This window comes from Paramisgurnus dabryanus, chromosome 6 (genome assembly GCF_030506205.2).
Source record: "Paramisgurnus dabryanus chromosome 6, PD_genome_1.1, whole genome shotgun sequence".
Classification (NCBI taxonomy): domain Eukaryota; kingdom Metazoa; phylum Chordata; class Actinopteri; order Cypriniformes; family Cobitidae; genus Paramisgurnus; species Paramisgurnus dabryanus.
The window spans coordinates 6,259,261-6,283,913 of NC_133342.1; the positions used below are offsets into that span (position 1 = coordinate 6,259,261).

The 24,653-nt window shown below is 35.9% G+C and overlaps 1 protein-coding gene across 21 annotated transcripts in view; it reads left to right on the forward strand.

The window, feature by feature from the left end:
* mbnl1 (muscleblind-like splicing regulator 1) overlaps window positions 1-24,653 on the forward strand; it is a 74,302-nt gene that overhangs the window by 43,818 nt on the left and 5,831 nt on the right. For 6 of the 21 annotated variants that reach the window (XM_073814905.1, XM_073814902.1, XM_073814901.1 and 3 more), the window contains 9 exons: window positions 13,183-13,353; window positions 13,713-13,946; window positions 15,538-15,777; window positions 16,334-16,387; window positions 17,211-17,364; window positions 22,102-22,137; window positions 23,052-23,102; window positions 23,358-23,448; window positions 23,915-23,969. In XM_073814905.1, the coding sequence (XP_073671006.1) occupies window positions 13,183-13,353; window positions 13,713-13,946; window positions 15,538-15,777; window positions 16,334-16,387; window positions 17,211-17,364; window positions 22,102-22,137; window positions 23,052-23,102; window positions 23,358-23,448; window positions 23,915-23,969 (1,086 nt within the window). Of the gene's footprint in view, window positions 1-13,182; window positions 13,354-13,712; window positions 13,947-15,537; window positions 15,778-16,333; window positions 16,388-17,210; window positions 17,365-22,101; window positions 22,138-23,051; window positions 23,103-23,357; window positions 23,450-23,914; window positions 23,970-24,653 lie in introns of all 21 variants that reach the window. The other 15 variants (XM_065261953.2, XM_065261956.2, XM_065261957.2 and 12 more) reach the window with 15 other exon arrangements.

Below are 24,653 nucleotides of genomic sequence, written 5' to 3' on the forward strand. Positions count from 1 at the left end.
TTCTTGATGAGCAAAACAACCCAAGAAAATAAGTCTAGTTTTTAGACCAAAAATATCAAATTGAACTGATTTTGAGCATAAAACAAGCAAAAAAAGCTGCCAATGGGGTAAGCAATTTTTTTCTTGATTTTTTCTTTAATTAAGTGTTTAAAAAAGTGTTTAAGAAACAAAGTTTAAGATTTTTTGCTTACCCCATTGGCAGATTGTAAAGTTGCACTATTTTTGTCTTGTTTTCAGTAAAAATATCTAAAAAATTGTAAATGAAGATGCTTTTTCTTAATGAGCAAAACAACCCAAGAAAATATAAAAATATCAAATTTAAGTAATTTTGTGCATAAAACAAGCAAAAAAAAAAAAAAATCTTTCAATGGTGTAAGCCAAAAAATCTTGAAAATTTTTCTTAAACATTAAATTCAAGAAAAATTTGCTTTCCCCATTGGCAGATTTTTTTTTTTTTTTTTTTTTGCTTGTTTTGTTTTATGCACAAAATCACTTAAATTTGATATTTTTGGTCTAAAAACTAGACTTATTTTCTTGGATCGTTTTGCTCATCAAGAAAAAGCATCTTAATGAATTTTTAGATACTTTTACTGAAAACAAGCCAAAAATACTTAGAATTTTTTTTCTTGAAAATAATTTTTTTGCAGTGCAGAATGTGTGTTTCCTGGGTTTGAACCCACAACCTTTCAAACTGCTAACACAGTGCTTTAATAAAACGCTACAGGTGAGCCAAATAACCAATTACAACTGAACACTGTGAATATAAGTTATAAACAACACTCTAGTGCCATAATACTAGTTTGGATATGTATCATGGTATTTTGTGAATTGTCTGTAAATACCATCATACATGAATATACATTCTAAGAAATGTTGGGTTATTTTCAACCCAGCGTTTGGTCAAAAACGAACAAACCCAACAATGGGTTAAAACATCCCAGCATTTTGGGTTGAAACAACCCATCAAACGTTAAATTAAAACCCAACGAATTGGGCTCATCCCTTTATGACCCAGCGCTGGGTTGAATTTAGTATCATTGTATATATCAAAGTTCAATAGTATAGCCGTCTGATACCATGGTATCATTTAAGTAATTGCTTTTTTAAGACATTCATACACTTCAGTTTCCCCTCCAACAGGGACAAAAATATTTGCTCTACTTCAGTCTACTGTAGGAATGTAGTGTGCATGAGTTTTGAGACCTTAAAACCTGAAATGGCCCCTAAAAGGACTGAGATAGAGAGCTTATCAAGAACGGCCTGACCGTGGCCTACTTCAGCAACACACACACATACTGATGGCCCAACCCTGTGTGTCTCTGTGAGAGAGAGATTTCAACATTACATGACTCAGCTTCCAGAGAAACTCAGACTAACAGGAAATACATCATCAATCTACACACATCAATCATAAAGAAGAGAAAGGAGAAAAAAGACGAAGGGCTCGCAAAACAAAATAATTACACATAAGCATCTTTCACACAGTAAATTACCATAAATTTACCAGATTTACAAAATAAATGCAAAAATGTTGCGTCTTTTTACCAGAAAGACATCAGTACCAAAATACTCAGAGAGCAGAGATTTTCCCCTAAACAGTGTTGTGTTGTAAACAATGGTGAGTTATGACTTTTTATACCATGGTCTGTTTAAATACTCGATTCTGATTGGCTGGAAGGTGTGCATTAAAACCATTTAATGCACAGGTAGTTCCAGTCAGTTTGATTACAGTTAGAAATTAATCTGCTACTATAAACATTGGTAACCATAGTAACACATTTACTCTTGCAGAGAGAGAGAGAGAGAGAGAGAGAGAGAGAGAGACATAAGTGCGTCTCTCTTTAAAGTGTGCAGGTTTTATTTCAGCACTACTTTATTTAAAGCGGATGGAGTGCGAGCCTTAACTTAAGAAAATGACCGTAATTTTTACCCGTCTGATAAAAAATCACACTGTTAACATTAATTACAGCTTTAACTTGGCAAATAACCAAGGTATAAGCGGGATAATCCACGGCTAGCCATGCATTAAAGGGTTTTAATGCACTTCGCAGAGACAACCACCCTCCGCTACGCGTCGGGTGGTTCTTCGCCTCTACGTCGTGCATTAAAACCCTTTAATGCATGGCTAGCCGTGGATTATCCCTTACATATTCACAATCGTTATTGTTGATGTTTCTACTTCTGTGGCAAACGCTGACAGTCGTGCAGTTTCCCTTGACCAAACATTGTATTAGATGACTTTAAACTTAACTGTATGGAAAAGAGTCGCTAATCTGCGTCTAAAACGGGTACCAAACATACGACCTGCAGGCCGAACACGGCCCACAAAGGTGTCCAATCCAGCCCGCATGATGAAACAGTATTGTTAAATGCGTACATATTTCATAAACCTTTTCAGGCAGGATGCGGCAGTCGTGAGTGTCTAGTTCATTTTCAATAAGCGATATGAGGAAAGCGGTAAAACACAGACGTTTCACCGGCGGAGCATAGACGGTCCACACTGTCGTGAATCCCAAAATCCTGCCGTTTTCACAGGCATGTCTTTCTTCTCTGCCAAGAAAAGCGGCAGCCACGCGGCGCATGTTGCTTACCGTGTATGAAATGCCAGTGAATCAGTTTCTAACAAGCCGTGATGGCGACATGCAACAAACAGCATGGTTTCTATTACATGTAGTGGATGGTCTCACACACAGACATCTAGAAATGAGACTAGCAACTGGCCCAAAACTGGTAATTTTGATCCGGACCTAAAAGAGATCACCCACACTTTTGGGATAAGTGGGAAAAGAAACAATCCGATGGGGACTATAGGGATAATCCTGGGATTATAATCTTAATCCTGTGTCATACTGGGCTGCTTACATTTCTGTTAATCGGCTGTAGTGCCTTAAAGCCAAAGTGAGCCCTTTTAATCCTGTTACTAACATTCATATAATCTTACGCTGATAAGATAATCATCTACAGAGATGTGTCTGTGTATGTGCGTACATGCGTGTGTGTGCATTAACCAAAGTGGTATTTATTAACAAAACCTGCAGTAAATTTCAGAAAATCTAGTTTGCATGAAAGTTAAGCTCAGTGTAAAAACAACAATAGTTCAAGTGCTTAATAGAAAAACAAATGTTTGCATGTGTGTTTACATTCCAAAACTCGTTCACCCCAACCTTTTGGTCCAGGTCAGCTGTTCATGTGCTCCTGTGAAATGTGTAAGTAAACCTTGAACGACGTGAAAAGAGGCAACGTAAAAAAGCAAAAGCCCTCGGCAATGTGGAGCAATGGTGTCTACAACAAGAGAAATAGAGGCAAGTAGATTTAGCAGACGGAGTGACAGACAACATGACAGTTGACCCAGTGTTTATTGTATAGTCAAATATATATGGGTCAAGTTAGGTTCATCCTTCAAGATTTGTCTGTGGGTCTATCAAGTTTGTTTCAATTATTTTACTCTTTAATTGTGAACGAAATTAATAGAGATACTTGGCTTAGAAAGCACCAAGAATAGATTAAAGAATGGTAACTTATTGAAAATAAAAGCATGAATTATTTTACAAATAATGCATGAGGATGATGAAGGAAATGAAGCACAGACTTGCAAACGTGTGCGTCTGTAAACTGTCAGTCAACACCAGTACAAAGAGACTCTGTTACAGAGGGACATCAGTGACTGACACTATACCCAAACATGTGACCTTCTTCTAACCTCTTAACTCACACACATACACATCATCTATACTAGGTTCATCCACAATATTCCTGTGAAGATGCATGAATACTGCCTTTATACTTAAAGCTATGTAACAAGATGAGAATGTTCCTATAACAGTCAACATATCTGTTTTATTAGATATATAAATATACAGCTGCAGAAAAAATTAAGAGACCATTTAAATGGTCCCTTTCAATTTTTTTAGATTTACTATTTATAGGTGTTTAAGTAAAATTATCATTTTTGTTTCATTTTGTTAACTACCAATAACATTTCGACCAAATTCTTAAAGCTCACGTAACACACGCTGTTTCTGCATTTCTGATATTAATCTGGAGTACCTATGGAGTAGTATGACATCCTTTATATCTCTGAAGAGTCTTTAGTTTAATCAGATTTATAAAAGAAAGATTAGCTTTACCGAATCTTTCCGATAACGTACGAAAAAATGAAGAAGGAGGAGTTATAACACGGGAGGAGCGAGTACGAGTCATGCAACACTATACAACACTGTTTTAACTTATGATTCACTACATGTTCGTGTCATTTATATAATATACACGCGCCTATTTCCAACATAAGACAGAAGTCTTACTTACCGCGTGTAACTCGTCATGAAAATCCACCGCATCAAACACACACACGCAAAACTCCGCTGCTAATCCGGATAATAAACTATATCCATTGTTTCCATAAGGCTGGATGTCTTCTCCTTACATCCAAAAACACACTTCTTGTTGTGCCATTGTTGACTTTTGAAATTAAACAAAGCTGAGTGGCGTGATAAGCTGTTACAGTAGCAAGCTCTAGCGTCTCCCGCTGACTGACGGCTGGGCGGGGTTTTCCGGGGGAAGTTTTTCGGCGGAAGCCCATATAAAGAAGTGATACGTATTGAAAACCCCTGAAACGTCAGTTAGAACCGTAATCGAAAAAAATTAGCCGAAACTTGTACGAACCCTGGCGAAGTGCATTCGGCACAGAAATACTCTGTAACACGCCCAACTGCATTTTTGACACTTTGCCTACGTTTAGCATGAGGAAACAACTCTATAACTGTGTTCATAAGTCAGAATGCTTGAAATACCATTAAACCCCCCCTTTAATAAAATTAAGTTTTTATTTGCATTTATTTACTGAAATTAAAATGGGGAAAACATGAATAAAATAACAATTAATAATGCAGTGTTTTCCGATCTTCAGTACTGCAGAGAAAACAAGTTCAAATTCATTTCTCAACAACAAAATACTAATGTTTTTGTCACATCTTTCATTGGTCTTGTCATGCTCTCAGTCTTTTACATTCGATGTTGGGTGACTTTCTGTCACTCCCAAGGTTTGCGTTTGTTGAAATTAAACAGACACTGGACTGAAATGGTCACAATATATCTAGAAATTATGATTAAAGTCAAAACTATATCCCATATAAAAATATATCAATACAGCTAATTACTGCAATATTGACATTCCAGCCAATACATTTTAGCGTAGACTGACTTTTTCAGTTTTAAGACTTTAATTAACTTGATGCTTTTTATTTTTATAAGATTTTTGTGTCATTTTTTGTTAAAAGTATTGAGTGACACAATATGCACTTCATATATTACCGTGTGTTGTATTCGGTGACAGTGTGCAATGTAAATACATTTTCTAATAAATTGTAATGAAAGTTATGCGCCTGCTGAGTTATCATACAGTATAACGAGATACGCAATGTGATGAGTTAGCATAATGTATAAAAACAAGTTGAAATTGTTTAACTAAATTTTTTAAGTTAAATTAAAATCTATGTTGATTTGACAAAAATGCTGCATTTAAAAAAAGTATATGTATCATATCGCAAAATATTGCGATATAATGTAGCACAACCCACATATCATGAGGCCCTGCTAATACTTCACACCAGTGTTTCTCAAACTTTTTCAGCCCAAGGACTACTTTATCTTCCAGTTTTTTTCTGAGGACCACCTAACAGAATCCCACTCTAACACGCCCCCAAAAAACAACCAAATATGAAGCATAAGCTAAATTTAAGTTTAATATGCAACTGTTTCAAGTCAAAAACTAATTTTTTTAAACACAATGCAAATGCAGAAATTATTATACAGTATGAATTTTATTTCATTAGAAAAAGTAAATGTGAAATGAGTTGCAGCTTAAAGGTGTAGCGGAGGATTTTCTCGAATTTTAGAAAAGAACCGCCTTCTCCACTTTTTAAAAAATGCAATTGCGCAAAACTCTTGATTGACAACTAGGAGGACCAATAGTCTTGATGATCCACCTGGAAAAAGAAAATCCTCCTCAATACCTTTAATATGAACAACAAACTGCACATGTGAAAAAATTGCAATTAGACATGCTATAACAGCCTAGGTCTCACTTAATGTCTTTCCAAAGAGCCCTTAGTTTAAAACTGAGGTGGTGGGAATATGAAGGCTACGGTTGTAACTATGGTAACAATAAAATGCTGAAAAAAAAATTCCCCTTAATGTCCAAAATCACTGAAATTACAGGGATTTTACACATGAAACAAAAACTAGTACATTATAAAATTAATAGATCTGTGGATTTTAGCTGCTTTCAGTTGACGCTTGATCTTTTCTTTTGACTGCTCTTTGGTTTAGCCACCGATTCATTTTTACGTTATTAAAACAGAATGGCAAGAACTGATATCACAGTTTCACAAGTGCATTAAAATCTACTTAAATAAGTGACAATTGTATAAACACTTGCCTAGTTTAGGTCATCTTTTGGCGGACCACTGGGGGGGGGGTTTGGCGGACCACTAGTGGTCCTCGGACCACACTTTAAGAATTACTGCTCCACACTAATAGACAGTGCATGAAGCAAAATGTTTTGTAGCGCATTATGCCGTGATATATTGTATTGTGGTCAGCGTACCGTGATATGTATTCTATCGTGAGACCCTTGCTTATGCACAGCCAAATTAAACAGGTTTTTCTAACAGTAATTGTTTTTATTTTAGCAATTTGTATAAATTCTTAAATCTTGTAGAATTATTTTTCATGACATTGTCTCCGTTTTATTCTCATGTTGGAGGTTGTGGTAATTTACTAGGCTTTGGAGCTGAGTTTATTTACTGTATGATCATATATGCCTAATGACCTTAAAGACCTAGCTATGGTCTCTCTCTCTCTCTCTCTCTCTCTCTCTCTCTCTCTCTCTCTCAGCTGTTTGAAGGCAGAGTGATGGTCGGGCATGACTTTCTCTATAGCCTCTCTGATTTCACTGACCGGGCTGTCCGTAGTGCAGTTCATCTGAGGATCCAGTTTCAAATGCATTTTCTACCATACGCAGCTGAAAGTTTTTCATCCCTGTGGAAAAAACAAAAACAGAAGTAAAAAGAAAGAGGTTCATATTACTATTAGTGGCAGGTGGCCACAATTGGCCAGATAGCACTGGATTCACAATTGAAAATATTTTCTATATTTGTATTTTTTCAATACTTTCAAAAAAGACATTAAGACTAACTTTTCGATTATTGCTGAGCAACGACTACAATAAAAACAAAAAATGAACATGTATAATTTATGCTTTTGGCAGATGCTTTTATCCAAAGTGACTTGCAATGCATTAAAGCATTTTATCCATTTTATCAGTATGTGCGTTCCCTGTGAATTTAATACATCACATTTTCATTGCTACTGTAACACAATGCTCTACAAATGAGCCACAGGAGCACTTACATACTGTAATCTAAAATTAAGGGAAATTATTTATTAATTTTGTTCATTTCAATAACTTGCATTCTTTTAAATCTCAAAAAGAAAAGAAACAACGCTTTAAAAAATACTTTAATAAAACATCATTTAATGCAAAAGAGCATTAAACTTTAGGGTTTTTGTATTGTGTAAATAAAATTAGCGTTGCATCACTATTATCATGAAAACGGATCTTGTTTTCAGTTAAAGAGTAACTAAACCCTAAACCAACTTTTTTAAGTTAATGATCTGTAAGAATGATGCTTTATTAGTGCTGTTCATTGATTTTAGTAAGTTTTTTGACATTTGGGTATAAAGTGTTTTAATACTACAATATATGGTGTAAAAACGTCTGAGTGCTGCCCTCTTCAGGTTGAACGGTGGCTACTGCAGTTGAATTTTCCTATTGGATGTTGGGTCCAAAAAATGACTCGTGACGTAAGCAGATTCAAGCTCACCACGCCCTTGTTACGATCTCACCACACACTTAGTTCGTCCCCTCTATCTCCGTTGGGATCTGCCCACTTTTCTTGCATTTTTCAAATATTGCCAGTGGGTGGAGTCAGGCTCTGACCAGGGGTTTAGTTACACTTTAAAGTTTGACTTCAAGGTCCACAGCAATATTTTAAGGCCTCTCCCCATGCAAATAGATTTAAGACAGAAGACTACATTCAGTATGCAAATATTACAATGGCACCATCACTTTGAATGCTGAAGAACTTCGTATTTAACATTGAATTTAATATTTAATTACTATGGAAAAACTACATTTAATAAATTAATAAAATATCTTATGTCAATGTTTGCTTGTAATGTGCCGTAATATAACCGTTTTTATATATAATTCTAGGTTTGGCTTTTAAGGTTTGGATAAGAATCAAATAGCTATAAAATGAATGGAGCACAGTCTTACTCAATAGCTCTTGGTTTGATAAAAAAACGAAACAAGTCATTTTAAGCCAGTGAATCATCATAACACAGTAAGACTGTGAGTATCTTTAAAGACAGTTTACGGTTTGCATGTTTCTACAAGTTTTTTTGCCATGTGACCTCGCCCTTGCGCTGCACCAGTATAGAAGTTTACAGGAAGGGGCGAGCGGGGTTAGTTTGGGTGAATGCAATTTGACTCCTTCACCCCAAACGTACGACTCACCCCATATCACCCACCTCATATAAACACTTCTCTCTTTCATTTCTGATCCTCGCCTCATTCTTTCCCTTCCACCCTGCCGCTTCTCCCGCACATGCTCAGTAGCACCCGCAGGCCCTGTCACACCTTTATGAATTGTTCTCACCCCACGCACCCTTCTGCATGCACAGACCCGCTTATAACACACATCAACATCCACACTTTGCTTTCAATACCTACATTCTTATTAGATTATTAATATACCAAGCTTAACATGCATATGGATGTATTTAGGTGCTTAAAATCAACTTTTAACCTGTAGCTGATACTTCATGTCTCTCATTTAATGGAAGATCATAAAAAGCATGCAAAAAATAAAAATGCCTTTTAAAGTACAGTGAACTTTTGCATGCTGCACTATTATTGGAACTGCTTGACATGCCACGTTAATTTCCCAGTAATAACATCGAACAATTTCTGTATAATATCAGGGCCTTAAATTCCTTAAATTTCTGCAATAATGGATTTAAATGACTTAAGTACTGTACACATATTATTTAAAGCTTGTATCGCACAAGGATGTCTAGAGATGCCGATTATTATTGTGATGGGTACTACATTATAAGATATAATTTGAGTTTTTATTTTTGCACAAATCAATGTCTCCTTATAGAGGCCAGCGTTCTTAATGCCTTTAACAGATGGTAGAAACTTAAGCTCACAGTATGCCAACTGAAAGCTTTTGATTGGCCAGCACACACACGTGTGTGTGCGTGTGTGTGCATGTGTGTGTGTTTATTTTTTACATGTTGCATAGACAGGATAGCAAACTTAGTTCACAGTTCTAGAATGATCTGCAGCTTCCACACTTTTATGTCCGGATACTCGCCTTTCTATAAAACAAATTATTACATCATAAAATTACAAAAATAATAGTCTCAAAGCAGCAATCAATAACTTTTTTGTAAAAAAAAAAAAAAAATTGGTTATTGAGCAAGTATATAAAAGTGTTAAAAATTGTCCTTACCTTACCATGATATACAACAGTAAGCTTATCATAATCATTTCAGCTTAATCTCATTTGACTTAAAGTTGTTTTAACTAATTGTTTTTATCACCTTAGAATGAGCAGTTTTTATTTTCAGTGGACTTTTAAAGATGTGAAGGTACAAATACATATCAGCATACATTTTTGTTTTACTTCATTAAACATTTTCAAGTTATGTCAACTATATACTAGTCAAAAACTAATAATAGTAGGTTTAATTGACTTATAAATAAATAAATAATTTTATTAGCACTGCAGCATTTTTTACAATATGTAAAGTAGCCTACAATGTAATGTTTTGAACAGAGATGGCGATAGAGAGGCGAAAGATTGCAGCTTTATATATGATCAATGCACTTCAATTTTAAAAGCATACATTTTCACTAAACTGGTGTTGATAAGGTGTGATTATTTAGATGTTGTATCATTGCAGGTCAGTGTTCTTACCTGTGTTCAGTAATAATGAACCATAAACCATTTAAATGACACATTTTGTGATGTATTATCAAGTTGTCTTGGCAGGGAGCATTCCATTTTAGACATCAATTTCATCAATGAACTATTATTATAAGAGAGCAAAAATAATATTTTCCATTATATGAACTCTTGAAATTGTTAAGTAAACCATTGTGTAACTTAAGGTTTGAAACTTTGCAAAGAATGTTTGGATTGTTGTCCACTTGTGTTTCTGACGTGGTTTTAGTGAAATCCAGACCTAAAAAGGACATGCGAGGGAAAAATTCTTGGTTTATTTGTGTTTGAAAACCTCAGTGTTTCGTAATTCACTTTGTATTTGAAATCCATTTAACGTTTCAGTGCATGCTGACTTGTGACATCATCACACTGACCGAGATGAATCGATTGCACCTGTCGACAAATGATAGTGAAAGAAATCTTTGAGAGGGCTCAAATCAATTGCGTATGTGTGTGTGTTGTATTGCGGGGAACCTGAGCCTCTGCTATGTTCCCTGCATAACCTGACCCCTCTCTCACAATGTTTATCTAACATATTTAACCCTCCAAACACACACATACAATATACCATGAACCTGTCCTTATGTGCTATACATGTGCTGACAGCCGAAGCATTAAAAAACTTAACAGCTTGTTACATAAATATTAATTAGGAGGCGTGGCATTTGCAAAGTACGCCTACCTGATTTACTGGAAGGCAGGTGTTGGGCAATAAACATGAGCTGGAGATCTCCATTTTGTTTATTTGGCAGAGACTTCTGCTTGGGTTGACATGTTACTCATCCAGCTGTGTTTATTTTATGCCGAGGAAATTATAATACAGTATTTTGTTCCTTCAAGTTAATAGTGCTTGCACTCTTCTTTTGAATGCATTTTAATCACTGTAGCCATCGAGTTGCTGTGCTGTTACCATGCATTTCTTCTCAACTGCAGCTGTAAAATGATGCGGATTACATGAGCACTGCACACGCTCAGTTGCAGTCAATTAATTCTGCTTTACATGTTTGCTACATTAAACTTGATTGATGACTTTGTCACAGTAAACTGTTATTCAGTTAAATTCAGCCATTACCGCAGTGCTTTTTATAATGCATATTATTGCAGAAGTAGAGATACTGTATAAAGAGAAAACAAAAGCAATGGCATAATTGCTCATTTTATATAAGATTCACAATAGCCATTAAGTGTGAATATAATTGACTATATGCTTATAAACAGAAATGTATATTCATAATGCTATTATTAAACATGTTTAATATCAAATTTCTATAAGATGTTGTTGTCAGCGTGTAAGCTTTATAAATAAATGAATTCTATATCTGTCTTCTTTTTCCTCTTTAAGAAAAACTAATTGTTTGACCTTACTTTAAAATAAAATATTAACAGTATTTAGAATACATTACATTATTTTGGGATGCCACAAATAATATATATTTTTTTATTTAAAATTATTTAAATATATTAAAATATAAATAATAAAATGTACACTGTAAAATGTAAAAGCTGGATCGACATAAAAAATTACTTAAATTGGTAACACCTAAAAAGTTTTTTCAACTTAAAATTTTCACCTAAAGTGAAAGTTGAAAAACAAAATAAATTCTTTAGGTGTTGAAATGAAGTAATTTTAAGTCGATTCAACTTTTTGCAGTGTATTACCTTATGCACATGGATAAAAAATTGTCAAGGCCGCGGGTTGTATTTGTTATGCACATTCCACACTGTGTTCCTTTTGTTGCTCGTATTTATTTGAATTTACAAAATTTATCAACAAAACTTTAATTTAAATTAATAAACTAATTATATGAAACGAAATTCGATCTAAAGAAGCAAACAAAACTTATGAAGTGGTCAAAAATATGTCTGACTCACTCCTGACATATTGCCCTTCAATCCATTTCAACATCCTATATGTGATGTTTTAATTTCTGTCTTTCATAATAAACAAATGAAATTAAAACAAAACATAAATAATATTATACCAATATTAAAAAATTATAATACTTAAAAATAAAAATAAAACAAATTTGCATGTGGCTAAATCCGATACAATGCATATAAAGTGGAACCATTTATGTTAAAAGTTGTGCATGGTCCCTTTTTAAATAAACAAATAAAATAAAAATGTTCCAAAAAAAAAAAAAAAATCTAAAAGAGGTAAATAAAAGTTTTGAGGTCTATTTATCCAAAAACAATGTTCGGTCTACAAGCAAGTTACTGTGAGAATTAAACATCCAGAGAAATGAACAGAAGTGATTTATGGTGGGTGGGCTTCTTTGGGGAACAGCAGACAGACAGACAGACAGACAGACAGACAGACAGACAGACATACATGACAGGCGTCAGATTAAGATTGGACTGCTTTAATAAGGACAGTGTCCTGATATGATCTCTCCATCATAGTCCAAATAAAGACACTCATGGTTTTAGTGTCTGTGGACAGGGGTTACACAGGGTTACTGTAGATCCATAAACGCATCAGAGGAGTTTCTCCTGCTCGTGCGTGCTTTCAGCGATCAATATGGTGACAGTCTGTCAGTCCAGTTTCAACATGAGCTGAAAATAGCTGTAGGGTTTGGTCAGATGCATTAGCGCAAAGGGCTTTCCTATACGTTCAGTGCTATTAGCTGGACTGGAAACCTGATGCTAAATTTGTCACATCTAATGCACCAAACACAAATGCAAATATAATGATTGTTTTCAAACAGATTTCCCGTACACTCTGACCATTTGACCAAACAGCCAGAGTCTCACCATAAACAAACTTCATCGGGTGAGCCAATGTCACGGTGTGGGGCTGGTTGAGATATTTCAATAAAGAGCAATGTTTGTATTGTCACTTGCTTACACTTTTGGGGGAAATTCACCATAATGGGTTTCATTATTTTTCTCACATTATAACATATACAAAGCATGCTATTTATTGTATAGTAAAAAAAATCAGATTCGTATGACACCCGGGGATATAAATTTCCATGTTGGTGTACCAGGCTGGTTTATTATGGTTAATGTTGACGTGATACTGGTGGAACACAACATATTCTGGTGATCAGTAATCTTCTGGACATGATAGTCACGTTTTCGTTCTCCTCTCTTTGTCTTTTAGGGACGTTGTTCCAGAGAGAACTGTAAGTACTTGCACCCTCCTCCTCACCTGAAGACACAGCTGGAGATAAATGGTCGTAATAATCTGATCCAGCAGAAGAACATGGCAATGCTCGCTCAGCAGATGCAACTAGCCAATGCCATCATGCCTGGAAGTCAGCTTCAGCCAATGGTGAGGCTTCATTTGTGTTAAAACTCAAAACAATACTGATTTTAATATATAAGCATATTCGTTTGTATGTATTTGAACAATTATTCAAATCTATGTGTATGCTAAGTTAACAAAACCTTTTATATTATTCCCACAGTATAGCTATCTATATATTAAAATATATCATGCAAAAAAAATGATGCTACATGGTACAGTACCATTTAGAAAAAACTCTATACAACCATGGTTTATATAAAGGAACTATGGCTTAACATTTCTAAAAAGATCACTGAATCATAGTACAAAACAAATATCACAAGAGACAACCATTTATTGTATTCAAGTTGAATTCATTGTACATGTTTGTGCTTGTTTTATAGCCTATGTTTTCGGTCACGCCAAGCCTCGCAACCAACGCCAGCGCAGCTGCTGCTGCAGCCGCTGCGGCCGCATTTAATCCATACCTGGGTCCGATGTCACCTGGCCTGATGCCTGCAGAGATTCTACCCAGCGGACCCATGTTGATGGCGGGCAGTCCCGGGGTCGCATCCGTGCCCTCTGGCTCCAACGCCGCATCTGCCGCTCAGAAACTCCTTCGAACAGACCGCCTGGAGGTATGAAGTCATCACAGAGTGATGATGTCATTGCATGACACCAGTAACAGTGTTATTTGGTCCATGTAGAGCTAATGGGCTTTTTTGCTATTTCATGAGCAGTGCAAAGGACATAGGTTTGATACCCAGAGATTATACATATTGATAAAAGGTATACCCAGATAGCAAGCAAGCATTGAAACAATGTTACAAATTGTTGATTTGTCAATGTTAATCCCCTTAAATCAATAACACGTTTGCACCCTCCATTAATAATGAAAAAATATGAACATTTCAAAAAAACTTACATTATGGTGATCAGTGTTTGCTTTAGTTGGGCCCCTTACTCTTGAGTTTTAATGTACATTTTCTTTGGCTGTTGAAGCATGTTTTAATTTACATCTGCAAAAAATCTAATGTGATAAAGTAATTTAATTGTAGATTTACCTAAATAATATTTTTTATGTGTGTGCGTGTGGTGTTAATGATGTGTAAGAAAATGGGTGATATTACAGTGCTAGTTGGAAGCAGTGTCAGGTCTGTTATTTTCTTACATGCATTGCAGTTGATTGTTTTATCTGAATTAGTTTGATGATATAACAGTAACAAAAGAATCAATATTATCATGTAAGCAGCTTAATTGAATATCATCTTGACGTCTTAATAAAAAGCAACCACTTTCAACTTAACCTTGAAACACATCTTTTTTCCAGTACACATGTGTCTCTACATAAACACATACAAATACTGAGAAAAGAAAGATTTAACTTAGTGAAAGTCAAGGGCTTAACTAAAGCAAACACTGATCACCATAATGTCGGTTTATTGAAATTTCAATATTAATGAAGGGTGCAAGCCTGATATTGATTCAGTGGGATTAACATTGACAAATCAACAATTTTTAACATTGTTTCAATGGTTGCTTGCTATCTGGGTAGTTTGTAACGCACTGTATGTAAATGTATATTATGGTCACATGCTAAATATATACATTGCCGGCTAAACGTTTTGAAACACTTTCTTATTCTTTATTTAAATTTCTTCTATGGACTATGGAATAGCATTAATGCAGTTATGAAAATTATGTTGTGTCTTGAAGCATTCAAAATAATTCAAAACTATCTTCAGTGTAGTGACCATTTTGACATGGCCTTACTCCAAAAATATTTAAGATATCAAGGTTATATTTTATGTAGAAAACAAACAAATGACTTAGTTCTTGGGTTATTTGTGACTCGGATCATAACAATTCAATGTACTTGCAGGGTTAAGAGCTGCAGTGGGTGGTTGTCTCCCCCTGCTGACCACTTTCTAAAACAACATCTCCCATTATTGAAAGCACTGTATAGAAGATAATATCAAAATATTTGGAATACTGGTGTACTGATTAATACACACAAAGCAGTATGTAATGCTATTTTTTTATTGTAGTGTACTTCATTGTTGACATACATTAAAATTGACGCATTTGGCAGACACTTTTATCCAAAGTGACTATCTATGCAGAATGTGTGTTTTCTAGCAATCTTACCCATTACCTTATGGGCTGCTTACACAATGCTCTACCAGTCAACATGCTTAACGTGTCACATTTGTGTGTGTGTGTTCACAGGTGTGTCGTGAATACCAGCGTGGTAATTGCTCTCGCGGGGAGACGGACTGCAGGTTTGCCCACCCTGCTGACAGCACAATGATCGATCCCGGTGATAACACGGTGACCGTCTGTATGGATTACATAAAGGGTCGCTGCTCCAGAGACAAGTGCAAATACTTTCATCCTCCCGCACACCTGCAGGCCAAAATCAAAGCCACCCAGCACCAGGTGAACCAGGCCACGGCCGCTGCGGCAATGGTGAGTGCGTTCAATGCATTCTTTATTCACTTATAATTATGAATTGATATAGACATTTAGGTAGTAGGCCTATACATACAGTAGGACAATTTGAAGATCAATTTATGTACTAACTTTATCAACCATTTTTTCATACTATATGAACATTATTGTATGTACGATTATAATATATCTGTACATTCAAATACATGTTTCATGTTTAAAACTATGACGCATTAGGCAAATATATTAACACGTGTTAAAGTTGTACGTTTGCAATCCAGCGCAATGCTGATAGATACAGTAAATGTTGACGTAATAATGTATATGATGAATGAAAGCCTTTAATGTTACCAGACTTTTCTAAAAACAGAATGGACTGTATTCTGCATGCTTAAGTCCTGATATCCCCCTTGTATACTGCATTCCAATGATTTGTTTTTATTTGTTTTGTTTTTTTCTCACCTACCCGAAATGCACTGCTGCCCCCATGATGCACCTCTGCTTGCTGTTTATGTTAATGCGCTTGAACCCCATTGGCCCATTGCCATCATGTGCTCGCTGCCTGCTAATTAAGACTCAGTCGGCTGTCAAATCACTGAAGCGACCCCTCGAAGCCACCTTTGACCTGGTACTATGACCTTTCACCTTTTTGCTTGGCATGTTGCTTTATTGTAGTGTCTTAACAACGAGATAATTTGCAAGCATAGTCCTGTGTTATCTGTTTGATTTAATCGCTCTGTGTCGTCGCGTTATCATATTGTGTGATCGGCTGACTGTGGCGACCGTATATTCGAGCGAACGAAACCAAGTGTCTCAGATATACGAGTTCGCCACAATCAGATCATCATGCGCTTAAAGACAGGACCAGACGTTCTTAACTCTAGCTGTACGGCTTCTGTGTGTCTATAATGCATTTGTGTTCAGTGTCTTAATAGGGTGCATGTTTAGTATGTCTATGTAGTGCATGTTACTAAGGGGGGGAACAGCGAATGCTAAATACTAGAGCTTCACCACAAAACAAACAAACAACAGAAAAGTACTACTGTAGTGTCTCTCACACTTATCATGGAGTGAGCAGTGCAGTTTATTATTTTGATTTTCTCTTTTTTAACAAATCGACGCTTTCGGTTTATTTCAAACGTTGTACTGTAGTTGTCCGACGCTTGCATCGACTTATAGCATTGTGAATGTTGTAAAGTTAACAAATCCTATCCTGATATGCAAACTAACTTATCACGCATTTTTTTTTTAAGTGTAGCGAGGAAACTGGCTTTTGCTCGTGCCGTAGAAGTGTGTTAGCTGCCGCTTGCTTGCTTGTTTGTCAGAATCGAGCCCCTGTGATGTTTTTGCTCTCTGATGATAATTCTGTCTTTTTCTTCTGTCCTGTTTTACTCTCTTCCACACGTTCCCACCCCATTTCTCCACCCTTCCCTCCTGTTACATCGGAGCAGGGAATTCCTCATAGCGTCATGCCGCCTTTACCAAAGCGACCTGCGCTTGAGAAAGCCAACGGCGCCACTAGCATGTTCAGTACTGGCATGCTTCAGTACCAACAAGCTCTGGCCAACATGCAGTTTCAGCAGCAGGCTGCCTTTTTCCCATCAGGTAGGGACTCTCATCGCTCCTGACCATCACTTGATCTCAACTTTCACCTGTTCTAATCGTCAAGGCTGCATTAAAAGATGCAACGGGGTTCCCAAGGTCATGCAAAACCTGAAAATATTAGGGATTCATGAAACAAGAGCAAAACGACTTTAAAGGCAGATGTTTGCATTAAAATATCCCCAAAAATTTTTGGGTTGCACTTGTTAATGGGGTTATGTACAAACTATCCTCGGTTTCTGCTTTTGCTGCCATAAAAACATAGGTGTGTTTGACTTCATGTGCCGCTGCACAGACCGATCGGACTGTGACATCATAGTATCACAAGAGCAGTACTATCAAGACACTCTTCCAAATTGTCTTACACCGATCGATCTGTGCAACGACACATGTTGGGGTGACATTGTAGTGTCTTGCATGCTATCAAACACACTTTATTGGCTTACGTTGTAACATAATGGTTGCAAAACTTTATTTCAATACGTCATCCATGAACATGATTTGTGAGACCCATCAGACTGATTTCCAAACGACAGTTAGACTACAACTTTCATCATTCCACACTATTTCACAGCGTCATCACGCTGCCATTTTGATTTTGTATGGCGACCTCTAGTGGTGAAATTTGAATGGTGCCTTTAAAGGGACACTCCACATTTTTTGAAAATAATCTCATTTTCCAGCTCCCCTAGAGGTAAACGTTAGAATTTTACAGTTTTGGAATCCATTCAGCTGATTTCCGGGTCTGGCGCTACAGCTTATAGCATAGCTTAGCATAATCCATTGAATCTGATTAGACCATTAGCATCACGCTAAAAAATAACCAAAGAGTTTCAATATTTTTCCTATTTAAAACTCGACTCTTCTGTAGTTATATTGTGTACTAAAACCGACAGAAAATTGAAATTTGCGATTTTCTGGGCAGATATGGCTAGAACTAAACTCTTATATATATTTTTAGCGCAATGGTAATGGTCTAATTAGATTTAGTGGATTGTGCTAAGCTATGCTAAAAGTGAGAGTGCCAGACGCGGAGATCAGCTGAATGGATTCCAAAACGGTAAAAATCAAATGTTTAACTCTAGGGGAGCTGAAAAATTAGTATATGTTTTAAAAAAAGTGGAATGTCCCTTTAAAACAACTTATCGTAGGAGCGTTCTTGTCACTTAAAGGAACAGTATGTAGGATTGTGGCCAAAACTGGAATTGCAATAACAAAACTTGTGGCTAAAACTGGTACTGCAATCACCCAACTAGTGGCCAATACACAAAATGACAACATAAACATCAGTTGAGGGCTGCAACTCCACTTTTTAAATGACAATAGCATGGCCAGACCATTGTTTTCAGTAATATAAGTATTTGAAATGAAAATTATTTCTAAATGTCTAGTGACATATCAGGGCCTTTTTATGATTAATTGATATAAATTTCTTACATACTGTTCCTTTAAAGGTGTTGTGTGTAGATTTTTAGCAGCATCTAGCGGTGAGATTGTGAATTGCAACCAACGGCTCAGCTCACCGCTCCCTTTTGAAACGCATAGAGAAGCTACAGTAGCCGCCATAGGACAAACATGTCATAGTTTGAGACAATGTTGTGACAAAACGCACTCTGTAGAGCAGTTTGTCCATTTAGGGCTACTGTCAGGGCAGGACTTACCAGGGTGGAGGCCCCTGGGCTTGAATAAATTTTGGGCCCTACACTCTCAGAACAAAAGGTACAAAAGCTGTCACTAGGATGGTACCCTTTAAATGGGTCCTAATATTTACTATTTAGGTACAGATATATACATTTGTTCCCATTACATGCACTCTTTAGGTACAAAGGTGTACTACTTGAAAGGGTACCACCCCAGTGACAGCTTGTGTAAATTATCTTCTGAGAGTGCACACATACAGTAAACAACCTAAAATAAAAAATATATCATAGAACTATATTTTAGGGAAGTTTCCCGACAGGGTTTAGATTAATCCAGCACTAGGCCTATTGCTATAGGTTATTATTAGGGCATTCAAGTAGTTTTTACAAACAAACCTTACAAAAAACATTACTGGTGTGCGTCTTGAGACAATGTTAAGATATATCAGTGCAAGATGTGTTTAAATTAAGACAGATCAAACATGCATTTTAGTCTGGGACTAGGATAAGACCTGACTAGGAAACTGCCCCTATATCTCTAAAGCAGAACATAAGCCCAGTCTAAAATTAAATCATGTATTTTTAGGGATGTCACAAATCCAAATTAATCATGCACATTAAAAAATACCCCATAACAACATTTAAAATCATTGTGTAAGACTTAGCTTAAGAAAATAATAGTAGTCTTGATAAACATTCACCTTATTACACACCATATAATGTTATAAACATAATCAACAAGTGTATTTTTTGCAAATAGCGTACAAGGGGTGCAGTGTTTAAGAATGAAAAAGTAAAGATTTTAGGATGTTATTTAATAATTATGACAAGACCATCATGTAATATTAGACACCAAAAACCAAAGTGGAGAAGATGATCATTAATAAATTTTTGCATCTGATATGAACGTAATACATTAAAACCATGAACGTAGATATAAAAATGAACACTTTTCAGAAGTTTAAACTGTGATTCTGTTAGCAAACATGCTGAAAGAGAAACTACAGGAAAGTTAGGCTAGCTAGTGGATTATATCAAAAACCATCAGGACAACAACATGGCCATAATTTAGTGAATCCTCACCTCCAGATGAAGTAATAAACTGGACTGATGATTTAAATGTTGACATAGTCATATGTGCGTTGTTAACTCTCCGGATTTTGTTATGTTTCTTAGCTCTGCTTCACTCGTTTATTTCTCCACAGAAACTGTTTGTCGCGTGAACTGCAGACTGCGAACAGATTGGATTTCATTTGGCGCTACGCAGACCGCTTGGTGATGTCAAAGTACCGCGAGAGCGATTAGAAAGCAGACTTCTCTGTGTGATTTCTCGAATCGCTCTCGCGGTACTCTGATGTAATTCTTTTTGCTGTTGTTGAACCACTAGAAAACAACCGTCTGCTTTACAATCACTTTTGCGCCGTGATAATTTGATTTCATATGATGATCGGATCGCGCAGTGCCGCATGAAGTCAAATGCATTAAATACCAAATAGCCGACTGTATATGAGGTTAAACCCGCCAAAGTAGCAAGTGCAGCATGTGAATGGTGAGTGATTCAGATGTCAATTTATGAATGAAAGTGTCAAAGGTTTGTCACACACTGTTAAGTATCCTCACGCTTTTTTAAATGGGTATACGGAAATCCTTGACCATTACTAGTGGATATACTGCGTATACCGGCGTATCACGTAAGATTACAAACAAACAAGAAAAAAACTGAGTTACAAGACCATAGGCTACTCTAGTAATCTTTTTCATACTGAGCGCTTCATTTTCGCGTTGCTCTTTCTCATTATCTGTAAAGCTCATTCATGACTCGCATTTCGCGTATTCGCTATTGTACTAGCATCTATGGGTTTCAAAAGCAGTAAACTCAGCGCGTCATATTCAGCACCAAGATGACTGACATATATATATTAACGAATTAAATGCAGCACCAAACAATTCTGCACCAACCAATAGGCTGTAAAATAAAAAATGAAAACGACTGAACAAATCAAACGAACGCAAGCAAGCACGGAGGCCCCTATTGGCCGAGGCCCCTGGGCTCAAGCCCACTCAAGCCCAATGGTAAGTCCGGCCATGGCTACTGTAGAAACATGTTGGCTACTTCCATGTAAGGGGATCGATTTAATATAAGGTAATAAAACAATACAGTTCATTGTGTAAGGTCCACTGATAATATAGTTATGTATATTATATTGCAGTTCTGTCAAGAGATCCTTCTAAAAGTTACACAGTGCACCTTTAATGAATATTCAGTAACAAAAAGATTTATCAACGATTTAGACAGAAATTTGTTCTGCTCCTGTTTCATGAAAGACAACTGTAAATAAACCAATGGTTGGATTGAACATACACCTTTAAAGTCACCACGATACCGAAATTAAAAATTTGACTCACTTATTCTGTGCTTCTTTATTTTTGCGCTTTCTTTTTTATTTCTTCTTTATTTTTTTATTCATGTGCCCAATCAGAACAAATAAAACATTTAAAATATAAACCTCCTCGAAATGACCACTTCCTGTCACAAGGAATAGTGCAAGGTTGAGTGTATCTGAGACTTTTTATCTAGACGAAATCAAGTCCCACCCTACATTTTGTCTTATTTCTGAAGCCGCCTCACTCGGATAAAATTACAACTTACATTTCATGGTGACTTTAAATGTGAATATTTCTATAGTGGATAAGAGTTATTTTGAATACTGTAAGGTGTGGGAACCCTGCCTAGATGTTTGTGTGCACTGATATGTCCGTTTTCCTGTATCATCTCATCATTGTATCACATTGCATTGTTACATAGTATATAACACATAGTATAAAGTCGATTTCCGATTACCCTGAAATGCCCCAGTCATACTAACAGCTACGATCACATGAACACAAATTTCTGTGAGCACACACACACACACGCACACATTCTACTGTTGCTTCTACAGTTCACAGTTTTATCTAATAATAGACGTCATGCTGTGTCACTGTACTGATTATTGTCTTCATTTACCTATGATTACCTCACTCTAACCAACCTTGTGATGGGCTGTTGTGATTCTTCTCCCCTTCCAATCCACTTCCTGTTGCAATGCATGATGGGCAGGCTCAATATTGTGCATGACCCCTGCAGCGAGCATGGGTAGGTTTCTAGACTTCCTCCTCTTAGTTGTTCTCACGCTTTGAAAATCCACACAGTCAACAACCTGGCACAAATAACCTGAGCGCTCGAAATGAAGCTTTAATGTGTTCGATTTGATTATGTTTTGGTTAAAGTCAACATGAAATGGCCATTTCAATTTCATAATATGACAAATTACAAGATGGAAAGGAAAAAAATATATTATCCAATGGGTATTGAGTGGATTCAGTACCATGAGGTTTAGATCGAAATTAAGATGAATTGGAGGCAGAGCATGTTATTACATTTTGATTAGGGCTGCATAACGATTAATCGTGACTAATCGTTTGCAGAATAAAAGTTTTTGTTTACATCACACATATGTAAATGTTTCTTAAACACATACATGAATGTGTGTGTATTTATATATACATAATAATTACACACAGCACACACTTGTATTTCATATTACAAATTTCTTTTATTTTGTATGCGATTAATTGCGATTAATCTTTGCCCAGCACTACAAATACACACACATACAAGTATAATTTTAACAAAACATATATTTATATTTAAAGTATAATATAATATAAATGATATATAAATATATAAATGTATATACACATGTTTATATATACATAATTATTATACACAGTACACACACATATATGATGTAAACAAAACTTTTATTCTACAAACGATTAGTCACGATTAATCGTTATACATCCATAATTTTGATAAAATATTATTTTTTTCTCTTTAAATAATTTTGATAAAATATTATTTTTTTCTCTTTAAATAACATGCGCTGTATTATGAAAGCAGTCTGGATTTCATATTGACTTTAAAGATGCAAAAACTTCTGTTTCCTTTCCATTATGTGGGTTTCGATGGCTTGTAACTCCTCACGCTCCTAACGCTGTACTTTGTAGATGGAATTTTTTATCTGGTTCCACACAAAGTAACAGAAAATATGACTAAAGGTAAAACATATTAATGTAGTACTGTACAGTTTGTGAAACCTGAACGTTTACCTTCTTCTAGCTCATATAACGTAGTTGCTGCACTTGTTGGTTTTTTTTTAGAAAGATCTTTCACTTTTTGTTTGCCGTTATCACCTTTGATGCTCACTTTTCTTTTCATACCGCTCTGTGTGTTCACTCACTCACTCATCGTACTGTATGCATCTATTGGCCACACTCCCTGTACGTGTGCTTATACCATTTTCCCTCTGAAAGTTCCCATGATGCACGGCGCTTCCCCGGCCGCTGTGTCTGCAGCGTCCACATCTGCCACAAGTGTTCCCTTCGCATCTGCATCAGCCAATCAGGTTTGCTCTTTTTTGGCTTCTCTCTCTCTCTTACACAATTACACACATACAATCTCTCTCTCTCTCTCTCTCTCTGTCTCTCTCTCTCTCTCAATCTCTCTCTCTCTCTGTCTCTCTCTCTCTCTCTCTCTCTGTGTGCTGGGGGTTGCTTTGTGATCTCTCCCCCTTGTTGGCCTACACAGGTTTTTAATAAAGCTTTTCTGGTACTTCAAACAACAAATGCATGTCGACTGAGAGAGCAGAAGTAAATGAAAATCCTCATGAGTTGTTTGAAGTATCTACTGTAAGGTTTTGACGCATATAGAAATTAAACTGCAGTACCACCTTTCAAGAGAAATTAAACTTAAATCATACTAAACAATATCAAATGAACATCACTTCTTTAATCCATGAACAGTGATATTTCTTGTTATAATTGATAGTTGTAAATAGTATTTTAATATTGTTTTATTTTTTTCACCTTTTGTATTTTGAGGACTCTTCTCTATCAAAGCTGACTACCAACGAATACATGCAGTTGGTATGTATGAGGTAGTTTTCTTAGTTGTGTTGCAGATACGTTATTGTCGTCTGGTCTTAAGAAATAATATTTGCATTGATTCACGCTTGATTTTCTTTGTTTGTGTTTTTTTTCTGCTTAAGATTTATTAGTCTAAACAAATCATACACTGTAAAAAATTACTTGATGCACTTACATTTTTTATTTGATATAAAATAAAATATAAAAAGCTTAAGTTATTTCAGCTTTATTTTTTATAATTTTGTGGGCCATTACACCGAATCTGTGCAATTTGCAATTTAGCAAATACATCAAATATACAGAAAAAAAATAAGAAAAATAACTTTTGATCTTCACATGACCTTCAGAAGATACAGATGATGTCACTTCCTGTTGAAAATGTGACTTTTGAATATTCCTAGATTTTCAGAGGGGGAACATGTTGGGTAACATGACTAAGTGCAATCCTGGGGACGTGAATAAAATGTGCATTTTATCTAAAATATTATTACTTTTTCAATAGTATAAAATATTTCAAGCAAATGGACACGCACAAAAATGCAAAAAAAAAAAAAAGATATCTGAAGGAATGAGTGCTTATATTTAAAGGCAAAGTAAAGAGAAGGAGAGCAGAGACTGATATTAAAATGTATTTTAGAGTTATTTTTCTTGCATTTTTATAATGTACTGGGGACAGAAATGGCA